This window comes from Gossypium hirsutum, chromosome D13 (genome assembly GCF_007990345.1).
Source record: "Gossypium hirsutum isolate 1008001.06 chromosome D13, Gossypium_hirsutum_v2.1, whole genome shotgun sequence".
Classification (NCBI taxonomy): Eukaryota; Viridiplantae; Streptophyta; class Magnoliopsida; order Malvales; family Malvaceae; genus Gossypium; species Gossypium hirsutum.
Window position 1 is genome coordinate 45,463,481 of NC_053449.1, and position 15,185 is coordinate 45,478,665.

At 31.1% G+C, this 15,185-nt stretch overlaps 1 protein-coding gene across 1 annotated transcript; it reads left to right on the forward strand.

The window, feature by feature from the left end:
• The first annotated feature begins 3,911 nt into the window (after positions 1-3,911).
• On the forward strand, positions 3,912-5,560 carry LOC107895138 (uncharacterized). The gene is made up of 3 exons (XM_016820377.2): positions 3,912-4,189; positions 4,754-5,031; positions 5,293-5,560. Exons 1-3 carry the CDS (start codon positions 4,097-4,099, stop codon positions 5,333-5,335), a joined length of 414 nt encoding a protein of 137 aa, XP_016675866.2. The 5' UTR covers positions 3,912-4,096; the 3' UTR covers positions 5,336-5,560.
• Positions 5,561-15,185: the final 9,625 nt, after the last annotated feature.

Here is a 15,185-nt window from a genome sequence, read left to right on the forward strand (position 1 = left end):
TTGATTATGGGTACTGATATGGTCATATGACGACCAACCTCATCGATGCCGTTAATTTCGTCTTAAGGAATACGTGTCACTTACCAATTTTATCAGTTTTCTCAGCTACATATTATAGGCTAGCAACTTTGATCCCAAAAATGGGTTTGAGAGAATCAAAACAGATGGAGGTTGGACACGTGCATGTCAAATATGTTAGGAATGCTATGGAGGACAACGCTCAGAGGGCGAGGTTGATAACTGCAGAACTATATTCCCAAAACTTGAAACTTTTCGGGCGATAGAGTGTATCGATCGTTGCACGGGGATCCTGTGTATGCATGTGGTTACAGCGTGTGCAACATTCAATTTGAATGTCAAACAATATATTGACGATGTGTACACACTTAAATGTACATTGCGTATTTGGGGTAATGAGTTCCCCATATTGTGGGATGTATTGACATGGGAATTGCCCCTGCCTGCGTTCGAGATATTGTCAGACAAGTCACTACATAGGAAACTCAAAGGTTGACCAACCACGATGAGGATTCATGTGACATGGATATTAGAGAAGAGCTCGAACCAAAGCGTTGCACCATATGCAAAATAGCCGACCACAATTGGAGCAAGTGTCCTTATCGAAACGTTCATACTGGCCAATCTTCACGGTTTGGAGGAAATTAAATTATGTACCTAATGTTTTTATGGTTTTATGGAAATGAAATTTGTAATCATGGTTGATAATTTGAAAATGATATTTTCTCTAAGTTTAATTCAAAACTATTAATGTTTAATTTTAGCTAAAGTCTTTAGTGTTAAGTTTTTATTTAAAATTAACTTATATTTTTAATCAATTATAAACACATATACAACTTTTAATACTTTAACACGATATTATAAGTTATACAAAAAAATACATAAGTTGTGGAATTATAAATCAATTAAACAAATATGATATAACAATTGAAATTTACAGGTATCAAAATTGGAATGAATTAGGAGTGGTATCGTCATTCGGGGTGTAGCGATTTACAAGTCTCCTTTGATGGTGTGAATTTTGCGTGTATTGTACACATTAGGAAGATCTGACGCTGGAATGAATGTGGGCTAAGGTGGGATGGAGTACATAGTATCATCAACATGTGTCGATCCAAACGCATCAAACATTATTGGTGATTATGGTTGTTGGTAAGTTGAACTACAACCACCCATCTCCAAGTAATATGCATTGCTCTGGGACCCCTACCCAAAAGCATCAACCCTTTGGTTCGATGAAGTGTGTGTGTTCGGATGTTGGTCATACGAGTCGAGCTTCGCCACAGGTTGACTTTCTCGTTTGTAGTCATGATCCAGTACTACCATGAGTTGTCTAGCATATAAAAAAGGGTGCCATCGGGCCATGTACCATTATATGTATTCCTATAAGGGACTGAAGTCAAACATATAGGAGTGCATCCTAGGATGCCTCTTGTATCAGACATTTCATAGTGCTATATAACACTGATGTTCCACAGCCCAATCCACTCTATCATTTCCCCTTTTGGTCTTACAATGGACATCATCAAATTGTTGTGGAATGCCCGACACAAAATGTTTGTATCCAAATAGTTGCATAAGCTGATCGGCGTTGTACTACTCAACGATTGAAAAATTCAACACCAACATGTTAATGCACCACATATTTGCTTTGACGCGAACCCACTATGGAATAAAGGTCGCAACATTTGGTGCGAAATACAACATCCACAGTAACTGCACAATATAATAGAATGGGTTATTTAAATGAGTCAAGTAACATGTTGCAATTAAATAAGTTAAATCAATGTTAATTAAAATAATATATTACTTTCTCTCCAGCAAACGCCTCTATCATCTGGTGGTAAATAATTAGTGTCTTGCTCGCGCCAATTCTCGGAGATGATTCCCATTTGAAACCGGAACAAACACGTTAGCATTTAATCCATAAAATATTATATATCCACACTTATGAGTCGTTAAATGTTAAGTATAATTTTGTCTTTACCTATTTACAAGTGGCCATATATATTATTGGTGCCTAACAGTTGCCAGAAATAGCATCCTATACAACACCCAGGAATGCAGTAGTACCAAACAACCAACCATGTTATTTGCCCTGTGTTTTGTCGCTTGACAAAGCTTTGTTTTTATCAAGAATATTTTTTTAATATTATTTTTAATCCTATAAAAATATTAGAGGGACCTACTTATATTTTTAGGAGGGATATAATATATATACAAAGGAGAAAATTGCAAAAATCTTAAAGATTGGGAGGGCTTACTTATATTTTGGGAGGGTCATAGTGTAAATTTACAAAAGACTAAATTGAAAAAAATTAAACTTTAGGGGGCCATAGCCCCCCTAGGCCTCGACGTGGCTTCGCCACTGGCTATACGATACCCTACTGTTACTCACCATGCAAAAGCATATTGGTCACCTCTAACATAATAATATTAAAAAAAATTCTTCAACTTAAATTGAACTGCCATTGGGATTATATATAGGCATTTGATTACGCCAAATAGAATGGCTCAACCAAATAAAATATCGATTTTAATTTTAAATTAAAAAACACATTTAAAAAAATTGACACATGACACTGGTGGCTCCATTCTATGACTCCACCAAATAAAACACTATTTTTTTTAAATTAAAAAAAGGGACACATTACAGTGGTGATGCCATTCTCTATATCTCCACCACCATTATTTATTTTTTAGCCCCCTAATTATTGAAAAATACTAATATTTCTTTGGTATTTAAACATGTGGCGCCATTATCTATGACTCCACTAGAAAAATTGAATTTTTTAACCCTAATTGTTGACGTAGCATATTGGTGGCGCCAATGTCTTTTAACTCCTCTGACTTTCGCTATTCATTTCAAGTTATTTACCTACCTAATAAAAAAAAGTGAATTATTTTTATAATTATCTAAAATTTAGAGAATTCCCTGCAATTCACACCAGGATTTTAACTTCTAGAAGTGCGTGAGAGTGGACGTCCTTAATCCTTTTATTGAAAAGGACAGGGATTTAGCACCTCACCGTCCTCTCTTCCGCCTTCTTCCCCAAGTTTATTATTCATTCCCAGTTTGGTTCTTGGCCCACTATATAACACTCCTTATGTTCTTACTAAATTATAATTAGCCATTTTCTTACTTCTGTCTTTTTGTTTCTTCATTCATCTTCTATGTGAGCAACAACAATACTAATTAAGTCTCAACTGCCCAATTGAATATTTAAAACATCATAAGAAGAAGGATTTCTATCCATAACAATTTATAAAGAAATAAATATATATGTCTTTGAAAGCTTTCCAAAAACAAAAAAAATCTCAAGAATTTTGGTTCCTTCCGGCTTAACTGCAGCAGATACAATATTGAAACGTTGAAGTCTAGAGAAGAAGAGTGGGAGAATCAGAAGAAGGTATAGCGCCCAAATCCTAACCGCCATTTTATACATTTTAATTTTTAACATTCAGCCCACCTTCTTCCTCCTCCATCAGCCTTGTTTCCTTTTCTCCTCTTCTCTATTGTTTTTCCTTTTTTGGCTTTGGATAGGAGCATCATCGCCGGTGATCTTACGCTGAAATAGATATCCTCCATTCTATAATATTGAAATATGGTATCTATTCTCTAGAAGGATTTTCTATAGTTAGTATTATATAAAAATCTTCTAATAATCATACTGTATTTAACTTAAAATATTTATGATTTTTAATACCAACCAAACCATCTTTTATTATATCAATTTTGTTTATACTTGTTGTGACTGTATTATTTATATGGTGTGTATCTAATTTCGGTGCACAATATTTTTGAAATTGGGGTAAAATAACATTATCTTTATTTCGAAAGAAAAAATAATAATTGAATAAAATGAGAACAAACCGGATCATCCGAATGAGAATAACAACATATGTTCGGACAACTATTAACGAATCGCTCGACTTTGACCAATCAACCTAGGTTTCGAGAGACACATAACTCTATCTCGGGCGATATCTTTTGGTATCGTCAGCTACTTAAGTATTTATAATAACTTGGGAGGAAAGGTGTCATCACATCAGCAGTAAGGAGGACAAGTTAGTAGCGATGAACCCCATGAATCTTAGCCGATGCAGATCTCCCCTTGCCCTTCCCTTTAATAAACTCCATTCTCGCTCTTCCCTCAGAAATCATCTACAGGTATATAAAGTTCTCAGTTATCTTGTCTTGTTAGGGTGTCTTTGGATGTGCGGTGCATTTATTTCTAGTAAAGTTAAAAACAACGGCAGTGATAAGATTAATTGTTATAACTACGAGGAAAAAGGTTCCACCGCACCACAATCACTACCCATTCAAAGGGTGTCTTAGTCGCATTCAAAAATGGATAAGAAATATATACAAGTTACAACATATATTGTAGATCTTGTTGAGTGTTTTTCTCTATTTTCCTCAGGTAATGGTATCTGTATATTTATGTGATATTGATATTGTTCATTGACATAACATGTTAGGTAGGCTTCATGCATATAGACACGTATTCTACTTTAGACTCAACACGTGTTTATACGGTTTTATGCACATGTAACTTCGCAGGAGAGCAAACTCGACTTGTAAGCTTGGCCTGTGAGCTCACTAAAATCAGACCCAAACCTATTCAGGTTTTGGGCCGATGATAGTAATTATCCTAATAGATCTATTTATTTTAAACTATTAGACTATCCACATAGAAATGAGTAGAGTTTATTAACATGGATTTTTGGGCAGAGACGAAAGTCCAAAAACATTCGGAAGCGCATGAAAAGACTACGATCAGATATGCAAGAAATAAGTAGGGAACAAGGGAAGATCAAAGAAGGGCAAAGACAAGTACGAGAAAAATTTGAAGCCGTTGAATCCGAATGCGAATTGCTTCGGAAGGAGACTAACATCATAATGCAGCAGAGTATGAGCACACAACTCCGCCTTGCTTTCATGTTACAAATCTTGAAAGCAAGAGAAAACCACGACCTCGACCAGGCTGCCAAACTCACTTCCGCTCTTCGGTTATTTTCCACGCATAACTCTTAAATTCATTATTATTATATTTCTCGTAATGCAGCATTCCCGTTGCCATGTCGTGTCTTTCAATTATAACCAATACTATTAAATGTAATAGATATGGGTAATATTTATTATATATACACAACCTCAACGTGATGCAACCGAAACTGCATCTATTACCGTAATTTATATCCGAAAATAGTATAATCCCTTTGCTGGCTTGAGTTGACTTCTTTTTGTTGGGCTTGTGCGATTGATGACAGGGAGCTGATAGCGAGAGAGAATCAGCAAAAGGAAACTATGTGATTAAGAAGAGCTGCTGTTTGTATCTTAGCATTAATATATTATATGTTGGTGAGAGTGATCAACCACGGTGCTTCTATTCTTCTGGTCTTCATCTTTTATGCAGTGTTTGCTGTGTGGTGTTATCTCGGTTCTTTGTGTTTGTTTAGCAGTTGTATTCTTAATTGTACCCTCATGTTTTGCTTGATCATCTTTTCTATCAATAAAATTTGCTTAGACTTCCCATTATTCTACTCTTATAAATTTCATAAAGTAATTCCAGCAACTATACGTGTTTAAAAGTATTATAAATAAATAATGAAACATAAGGTATGAAAGTAACAATAATAACAATTTAAATAGATAAATATTTGATTTAAAAATATTAAATCACTTTTTTTTTTTGAATTAGTATTGAGTTGACTTGTAACATTAATTAAATCAATCATATTATTAATATATAGAAACAATTTGTGTAATCAAATTTAAATATATATATTAAAATAAAGTTTTGATTAAAGTGATAAATAAAAGATTTTATAGATACTGCTGACATACATTCAAATATTAACATGTTGTACACTTAAAAAATAGTAATTATATATATTTTTTATAATTGGGGATGCGAAATAGGGTTGCTTGGGATCAAACCCAAACTCTCATGCCATAAAGCCAAGAGATTGTTGGCATTATATTATTGGAAGTTATTTGGTATACTATTGGAGTGAAGTTTTTAGACTTCACAAATAAAATCAGGAAGCTGATGTGCCCTATAGGGTATAGTAAAATATTTTTAAAAAAAAGAATAGATTGTTCTGCCGGTGTATCCAATACTCACTCTTATATTATATTATATTGTATACAAAATTTATATATCCGTATGAAAATATAAAATTAAAAGTTATAAATATTTAATATCCAAAATTTTTACACGCCAAATAGGAAAACGAATATAAAAATATTTTAAGAATCTAATAACTTATAGTTAGTTGTATTTAAAAACTTAATTTAATGATAATATTTTATTTTTAAGTATAATTATAGATGATAATAATTGAAATTGATTTAAAAATCTAATAAACGAAAAATAAAATAACTTCAAACTCTATTACAGACTGGTACATAATGATTTTAAAGTGTTTAAGACGTTTTCAAGTTCTTGTTATTTACTTTTACTAATATAACTTATATCTTGGCGTTGGTTCAGGGTCAAACTTATATACCAATTAGAAAGTTCAAACACATGTACGATATTGATAACTATGACATAAATTCTTGTATTTTTTTGGTCATTTTCAATAAAGCTTGCTTCACTTGTTTGAAGTTGTAAAAACCTCATTTGTTCTATATTCAACTTGGTGTTTAAACCGTATGTTTATTATAAATGAATCATTCGCACAACCATGTAATAAACTCTGGTCCTGTGGTCATGTAAGAATGAAAATTATTATAAATGATTATTATTTATACTAATGATAAAATAATTTATCCCAAATAAATGACCCTTAACTAGATTCAATTTTCATAATTCATACAATGCCAATAAGAATATATCATTTACTCTTGATTTGAGCTACGAATTTCATTATTGCAAGTGATGTCATGTTACCATGAGAGCACACGTTCCAATATATTAAAACACATGAGTTACACACTTATGGTCATTCATTTAGGATTTAAGTCACGTACACTATGAACTTCACAAGTAAATAAATCTATAAATGGATTTAGGATTGATTCAACTCGGGTCGTGTCTAATGTATTGTCAGTCCAGAAAATCACATTTATGTCTTTTTCTCTGGGAGTCAATCCTACTCCAATAGCTAAGACAAACTATCTCCCCCAATTGGATCTGTAGACGACATAATAGTCTGCTATTAATTGAAATATTTGCTCAATCTGATTCTATGGACTATGGACAATTGAGATGACCTACTAATATAAGTTATCTTCTTGCATTATAATTTGTCCGTAACTTAATATCAATTAAACCTTACGTAGTCAATGAGACAATATTTACTTATACGAAAAACCGTTAAGGATGGTATAACTTAAAAGATATTATTTAAAAAATTTATTTTATTTTCCGGCACAAATGAATTAAGGAATAATATAAAAAATTATCTTAAATGTGATTAGTTTTATGAATCAAAACTAACAAATTTATAAAAACATAATTTGATTCTTTAAAACATATAGGTTAAAAAAGTAAAACGTTGTATTTTTCTTAAAATACTTTATATTTTAGGATTCATGAATGACGTATGTAAATAATGATATTCATTAATGTACATACCGCAATTCATTCATTAATTCAACTGCCAAGATTACATTGCAAAAATGTTTTATTTAACCAAACTCTAGCTTGCTACCTCATAACTCAAATCACAATACAAACCTGTAATTTGGATTTAAATTTATTTTTGTGATCAAGAGGCTTTTGAGAATAAATTCCCACTTAACTATAATTGGTTTTTAATTATATTAATTTTCATGGCATTGTGTTGAAAAATATGAGACTAGTAATTGTATAAGTTATTGTACAAAGAGTTTAAGCACTCAACTTGTTCAAGTAAGAAATTATTTTGAAAGTGCAATTTGATATTAAAACTGTCTATGTTGTGATTTTATTTTTTGAGTTCATAGGGGTGAACTTAGTGGTGAGAGTATCGATCTTCAATGTGTAAATGTGAGATAAATGGTCATGAACTGTGTGATAGATTAGAATCACTTGTTGTAATTGTTGAAGAGAGAAAATATTTCCAACTAAGGTAGGCTTCACAAATATAAAAAAACCGAATGACGTAACAATTTATTTGTATTCAATTTATTCATGGCTTACGGTTTAGTGCCAACATCTCTATTACACCTTCCAAACACTTAACTTATTTTGGAGCAGCAGTTTTAAAACTTCACATTGAAATACAAAATACAATACCAATGTAACATTTAAAGTTTTGTGTAAGAAAATGTGAATGGATAAAATCAATTTCCAAAATTTACCCATTCGAACCCTTAAATGCTGGTAACATTTTATGGTTAATATAAAATGGGTTTTATTTAATCATCCAAATTAAAACCAGGTATTAATTGTAATTTTTAATGGGAAAGAGATAGTTATCATCTAAAATTAGGTTTCCTCTCACCAATGATATGCTTCTTTTTATTAGTTACACCGAACTTACATATTGAAACATATCCTGAATGAGTTGTAAAGTTGGTGGAAATACATTTCAAATTTTAAACTAACATTGACCTCACTTTAAAGTTTTAGTGAACTCAAATTACGAAGTAAGTTGCGTGACTATCGGAATCAATTCACCATTCTATCTGTGAAAGCAAATCAACATTCACAAATACAATCAATTTTATCGTTGCCTTCCCACAGTTTTCCGCACCCAACTTCTCTATCTTTTCCACTACGCTTTTTTTTTTTTTTTGTCCGTTCGCTTCTTCACAACTTTTTTAAACAAATCTATTCTTCCAATAAATTATTTTTTTAGAATATAAACTATATAGATAGTCAACTATTAAAAATTTTCATATTATCCTTTTAAAATATTTTTTTTTGCAATTTAAGCACTCACGTTACATAATCCTGTTATTTTGGCCACTCCTGCTAAAATCATAAACGGCAAGCTGATGTGGTAGTTCAAAATATTGATATTATAATAAATTTAGCCCTCATCTTTTAAAATTATATCAATTTAGCCATAAAATTAAAAAATTACCCACAAAATTTATAAACATTCTCAATTTGATCCTAATTTGAAAAAAAATCAAAGAAATATATAAAATACATAAATATTTTCAAAAAAAAATAATAATAAATTTAATTTTTATATTCATAATAAATAATTTTAAAACTTTTTAAAAATTTAGTAATTTGTAGATATTCTTTTACCAAATTTAAGAATTTTTAAGAATTATTTTAAAGCTTTTCAAATGATGATGCCTTCGCATGACCTGCCGTGGATGATTCAGCCATGTTCCTTTAACAGCATAAAGACTGATCTGGGAATACTGACAACGTGAGATCCTAATATGAGAGGAAGAAAAAGTTGAAGGCCCAAAAAAAAATGTATACTTTAAAGACTATAAATTGTAAATTAAGCCAATATAAAGGCAAGGTCGGGCGATGGATCGCAAATGATGCGCGAATACCAACCAAAAAACGTTCGACCAACAACACGTTGATTTCTACTATTGGAATATTTATCTTTTTTCTTTCTTGTTGTATGAAAAGGTTCCAAAAGCGAAACTTAACATAAACGTTAGTGTGCAGAAAAGTAAAACAATGAATCATAAGAGTTAAATACACCTGTTCGTGGGTCGGGTCACCTGGCTCGGCCGAAATATGGCAGGGTTTAGGTAAAAATATAAGCTCGAAAATTTGGGCTTGAAAAAACTAAAGCTTGTTTAAAAAACAGTCTGGCCTCAGGTAAGACATTTTTAGACCAAACCCGACCCGAATTCACTAAATGACAAAAAAAATTATTTTTTAAATATTATTTTCTTATTTTTTTCTCCCTATTTTGCTATCATTTTACTATTATATTGCTACTATTTTGTTGTTATTGTTTGAATATTGTATAAAATTTATTTTATTGTTAATTTTATTATTATTTTAAAGACATTTGTTAATTTTGTTATTATTTTAGAGGCATTTGCTTGTTAAGTTGTATCTATCTTAGTGTTATTTAAGTATACATATTTTTTAAAATTTATTTTCAATTTGTTAGGAAATATTTATTTTGGTGTTTTTAGTATTTTTGATGTATTATACATATTTTAAAATTATATAAAAATAATATAAAAATTAATATAGGCAGGTCGGGTCAGGCTTGTGCAAAATTTTAGGCCCATTTTTGGGCCTGACCCAAAAAACGAACCTAAAATTTTAATTGAACCCAGCCTAGCCCATGCACTAGACTTAAACAATGAAGAATTTCAGATACACGTTTATCATATCACGTAAGAAATTTAACTTTCTAGTTTACATATTAGTTTTCTTATTTCTACAATGCACAAGTTTACTTATTTTATAAAATTACTTATAACCTAAACAACCAGAAACCTATCAAATTTTAAGTAAATTTAAATAATTTAATGTTTCTAGATGGTAATGTTTATAACTATTATAAAATAAATCATGTGACTTTAAATAATTTAATGTATGTAGATGATAATATTTATATTAATATCTTAAAAAATCAAAGGCAAGACACAATTTTTTTCAATAATAGCTATTTTCCCACCATGTGTAGAACAATAAAAATAAAATATTTTCAAGATACAACACGATTAAGAAATATTATTCGCAAGATATAATACAATGTCTTTTTCTTGACCAGAACAATTCTTCTAATACGTTTGAATGGAATAATTGCACCTTTGAATTAACAATACAAGAAATTAAAAGTTTGTATTATATATTTTTGTACCTAAATATTGAATTGAATAATTGCACCTTTAAAATTGAATAATTTCAAAAATCACTCAAAAGGAAAAAAAAGTTTTTATTGTATATTTTTGCACTTGAATCTGAGGCATATATACACACACCACGAAAAGGTGACTAAGTTTCGTTTCAAAAAAGATAATAACACAAAACATCGTTTCAGAAAAGTCATAACCTTTTGGTGGCTAGGTCTATTGTATTGGAATCATCACCATTCAGTTACAAAATCTTAACCTTTTGGTGGCTAAGTACACTGTATTGGAACCACCATTCATTTGCAGGCTTTTCATTCAAAATCTTAGTACTGTATTAGCATAACCATGGTAACTATATTGGGTACAAAATTTTAGTATTGTATTGGAATCATCATGGTAATTGTATTAGAATCATTATTCATTTGCATTTACAAAATCTTACTATTGTATTGGAAATATCATTTCTTTGCAAAATTTTAGTATTGTATTGAAATCATCATGGTAACTATATTGAATCACCATCCATTTGCATTTATAAAATTTTAGTATTGTATTGGAATCACCATGATAACTATATTAGAATCACCATTCATTTGCATTTACAAAATTTTAATACTGTAAGTATTGTATTAGAATCACCATTATAACTCTATTAAAGTCACCATTCAAAATTTGAATATTGTATTGATAGGAATCACCATCATGGTGAGTTACTACAAAATCTTATTTTCAAAGTTTAGGAAAGTTTTGAGTTATTTCCGAACCAATAGAAAGATTGTTATTTCCAAATGTGTTTAGTATGTTCATTGGGACACGGTAGGATTGTGGTCGTTATGGATGACATTTTGAGATATTAAAATCATAATGGCTTCATTGGAGAATTATGTGTTGGATCTAGTGCCCTAAATGTAGTATTTTCTTCTATGTACACTTTTAATTTATTTGAATAGATTGGTTTAATAACATTATTTATGAATTACACTAATACCATTTGTATATTGTCCTCATGTTGTTTTTGCATGCAAAGAAAAATGAAAGCAAATATTAGCTCACTGGTTATCTAATGATTAACTAATACTAAACGATATTACATTGTTGAATCGTAATACAGAAAGACAACTTATATTAGTAGATGAACTTAATGATGTCCTTAGTCTTATAAGAAATGAAAAAACTGATTGAAAGAATATTATGTCATCTATCAAGTCCAATTAGGGATATGATTTGTCTTGGGCATCGAAGCAGATGACTCCCAGAAGAGAGACATGGATGTTACTAATTGGACTGATAGTACATCAGACAAGACCCAAGTAGAATAGATCCTGAATTCGTCTATGGATTTACTCATTTTTGACTTTCATAGTGTGACATACCTTAATCCTGAGTAGATAATGGACTATGTATGCAAAACTCGTATACTTTGATGTAAGTAAATGTAACACCCAGTTTTGGCGGATTCTAGGTTATGGTGCGTAGTTTCAAAATAGTTTGTGTGGCGAAGTAGTGTATGCCCAAATATATCTTTTAGCATAGGATGGACGTATTCCAATCTTTGTGTAAGTTAATGATAGTTCTTTTCTAGATTACTATGTTAATTGGAAAATGATAACAACAAAGTAAAAGGTAGTTATGGTATGAGTTCACCCCAGAGATATAGTGCGCCTGTATGTCTGAAGTACTATTCAAGTTCTTATATAAGGTTAATCTAGTTAGGAGTCAACTAGATTGTATAATTTAAAATATTGGATTTTCAATTATTTCATTCTCAGATTCTATAGGCCATTATGAAAGACAAGCTTTGAATTCAGGTGACACATATTGAGCTCTTATAAGTAAAATTTGATTATTTATATATGTGTTTGAGATTAAAGAGAGAGGGTTGTTCTTCTTCTTCCTTCTTCTAAATTACTGCTATTTGATTCTTTTGGAACCAAAACATTTATTTCTTTTTTAAGCTAGAAGCTGTAATTTTGGATCTCATCAGTAAATACATATCTGGGTAAGTAATTTGTCTTTGCATGTACGTTTGTTAGAAGTGATTGAACAGTAAGATAAAGATATACGGCTTTGCATGGGATTTCCAATGTTAGTGATGATGATAAAATGTATGTGAATAAGTTTTAAGGGTGTTTCTGTGTTCTGTAGCAGTGTTTGTTGCTAATTTGCTTGATGGATGTTTGGGTTAGAGTAGAGCAGTTGTAAGTGAGTGTTAGTTGAGTTGTATGCTAACTCTTGCATGTCTACTGTTCATATCAAGAAAATACCTGTAGGAAATTGTTTGAACTATGAATATAAAACTATGAAAATTATAGTATATATATGGGTAGTGAATCTGACAAACTCAAGTATGTGATGATTAGTGTATGAGTATTGAAATGTTAAAGTATGGTTGTATATATATGTCTGGAATGTATGCTATGAATTGTATGTTCTGTTGGGTGTATGTTAGTGAATTAAAATGTTAGGCTTAGATTGTGTTAGTGCATGGAGAGTCTGTAAAATGAGTCTATATCTAGTCATTGTGGTGATGTTCGATGAAGTTCGTTGGCACAAAAAACACAAACTTTGATATTGATCTCTAATAGAAAATTCCATGCCATGGCAATCTCTGAAAAAAAGAACAAAAGACGGCGTATTTCGTCGAGGGTTCTTTGCATGTCCCGAAACGATGATGGGCAAACCTCACGTGATGTGAGTTTAGGCAGATCCATATAGCAAACACGACATCTTGAAATGTCTAGATGGCATTTTAATAGCCTTTGTGGCGAGCTCTGAAAGGATGACCTTTATCGCAAACTCCGAAAGGATAACCTTTATGGTGAACTCTAAAAGGATGGTCTTTATGGTGAACTCTGAAAGAATAGCCTTTGTGGTGAACTCTGTTTAACTGCCTTTATGGCATAGCCTGATTTGGAAGCTCTATGGGGTGTTCTATATGATTCTTTAAATTACAAAGTAAAAGTAGTATGGTATCAGAAATCTATAAGTTACATGGTAAGTACTATATAAGGCTAAGATTTGACTGAAGTTAGTGAATTGAAAAGATACAAAGAAGAAATGATATAATATTGAAAAGATGATTTTGGTTAAAGGTTTGTATATATATGTTTGAAGATTGTATCCACCAACTGTGTTTGTGTTCATTCATGATAGGTGATTGTGCATTGGTTTTGGGTTGAGTTTACACATGTAATGATATTTTGAGTTGTATGAATCTCTGAAGAGGAAATTGGTTAGGATATGTGAATGTTCTGATTGAAGGATATAAGTAAAGAATCGAAATCATCGATGGGAAACAGATGAGTTCAGAGTAAGTATGGTTACTAGCATCTTTAAAAGATCAAAAATCAAGGAAGTATTTGCCAGAAGTAACGTTAAGTGTTAAGAATGGCAAGATCGTCATTATGATTCATCAGCTACGTTGTGCAAGTATTACTAAGGTAAATGGTGTTTTTCTCACTAGGTTCTTATGAACTTATCTTTGTGTGTTATGCTTTAGGCTGGATGATGTAAGACTGCACCAAAAGGGATGGTGCCAAGACTACACCTATGAAGTAGCGTATCGGGTTATTATGCATACAAAGCATTCTTGGCCGTGATTAAGATTCAGTAGTACTACGTAGAAGTCTATACTTAGGATAAATGTAATAGTTATGATAGTAGATGATAATTTTTGTAATTAAGTTACTCTACTTATCTTTGTATATGCCATTGTTGTTTATGCGATCAATAGAATTAGTAAATAATTGTGGTATGTAATAATAGTCTAAATTTGTGTCTGTATTTGTATGGTAACACTTGATATCCGGTGAATCGGATCGGGTTGAGGGCGTTACATTAAAAGCCTGAGTTCAAATAGATAATGAAGCAAAAATTGGTGCGTTAGCATCATTCACAACAGTCAAATTCATAGCCTGAGACATGGGTAAATGATATCCTCTAATTAGCATTACATGATAGATTAAAAGTAATCCTGATCACAGGTTGTTTGTCTTTGTGATAAATGACTTAATTACTAGAGGTAACTTCCCCATCTAAAAGGCCTTTAGAGGATCATAATTAGAGTAAGGATGAAACGAACATTGAGGATGTTTTATTTTTCAGTAACAACTAGAGGTAACTTCCCCATATGCCTATTTTTTTTTTGAACTTATCCTTTTGGTTGATTGAATGTGGGTTTGGAAATAATAGAGCTTCTAACATGGAGTACAATAGGATTAAGAATTGATGTTAAATTTTTTTTCTTTCAAAGTTTGCTATGGTGCTACAAATTTTATATATGATGTGTTCAAGAAAAAAATTGGAGTCAATTTGTAAGGAAAGGATTAGTAAATTATGTTAAGATGATGATTTTGATTTTTTTTCTTCATTGCATTAAAGGTCAATCATGTTGGATTATATCAATATGAAACAAGGTATTAATCAAAGGTACTTCATA

Coding starts and splice junctions, on each gene's coding strand:
- LOC107895138 (XM_016820377.2), top strand. CDS start 4,097: ATGAACCCCATGAATCTTAGCCGATGCAGATCTCCCCTTGCCCTTCCC. Junction 4,190..4,753: donor CCCTCAGAAATCATCTACAG/GTATATAAAGTT, acceptor ATTTTTGGGCAG/AGACGAAAGTCCAAAAACAT. Junction 5,032..5,292: donor AAACTCACTTCCGCTCTTCG/GTTATTTTCCAC, acceptor GATTGATGACAG/GGAGCTGATAGCGAGAGAGA.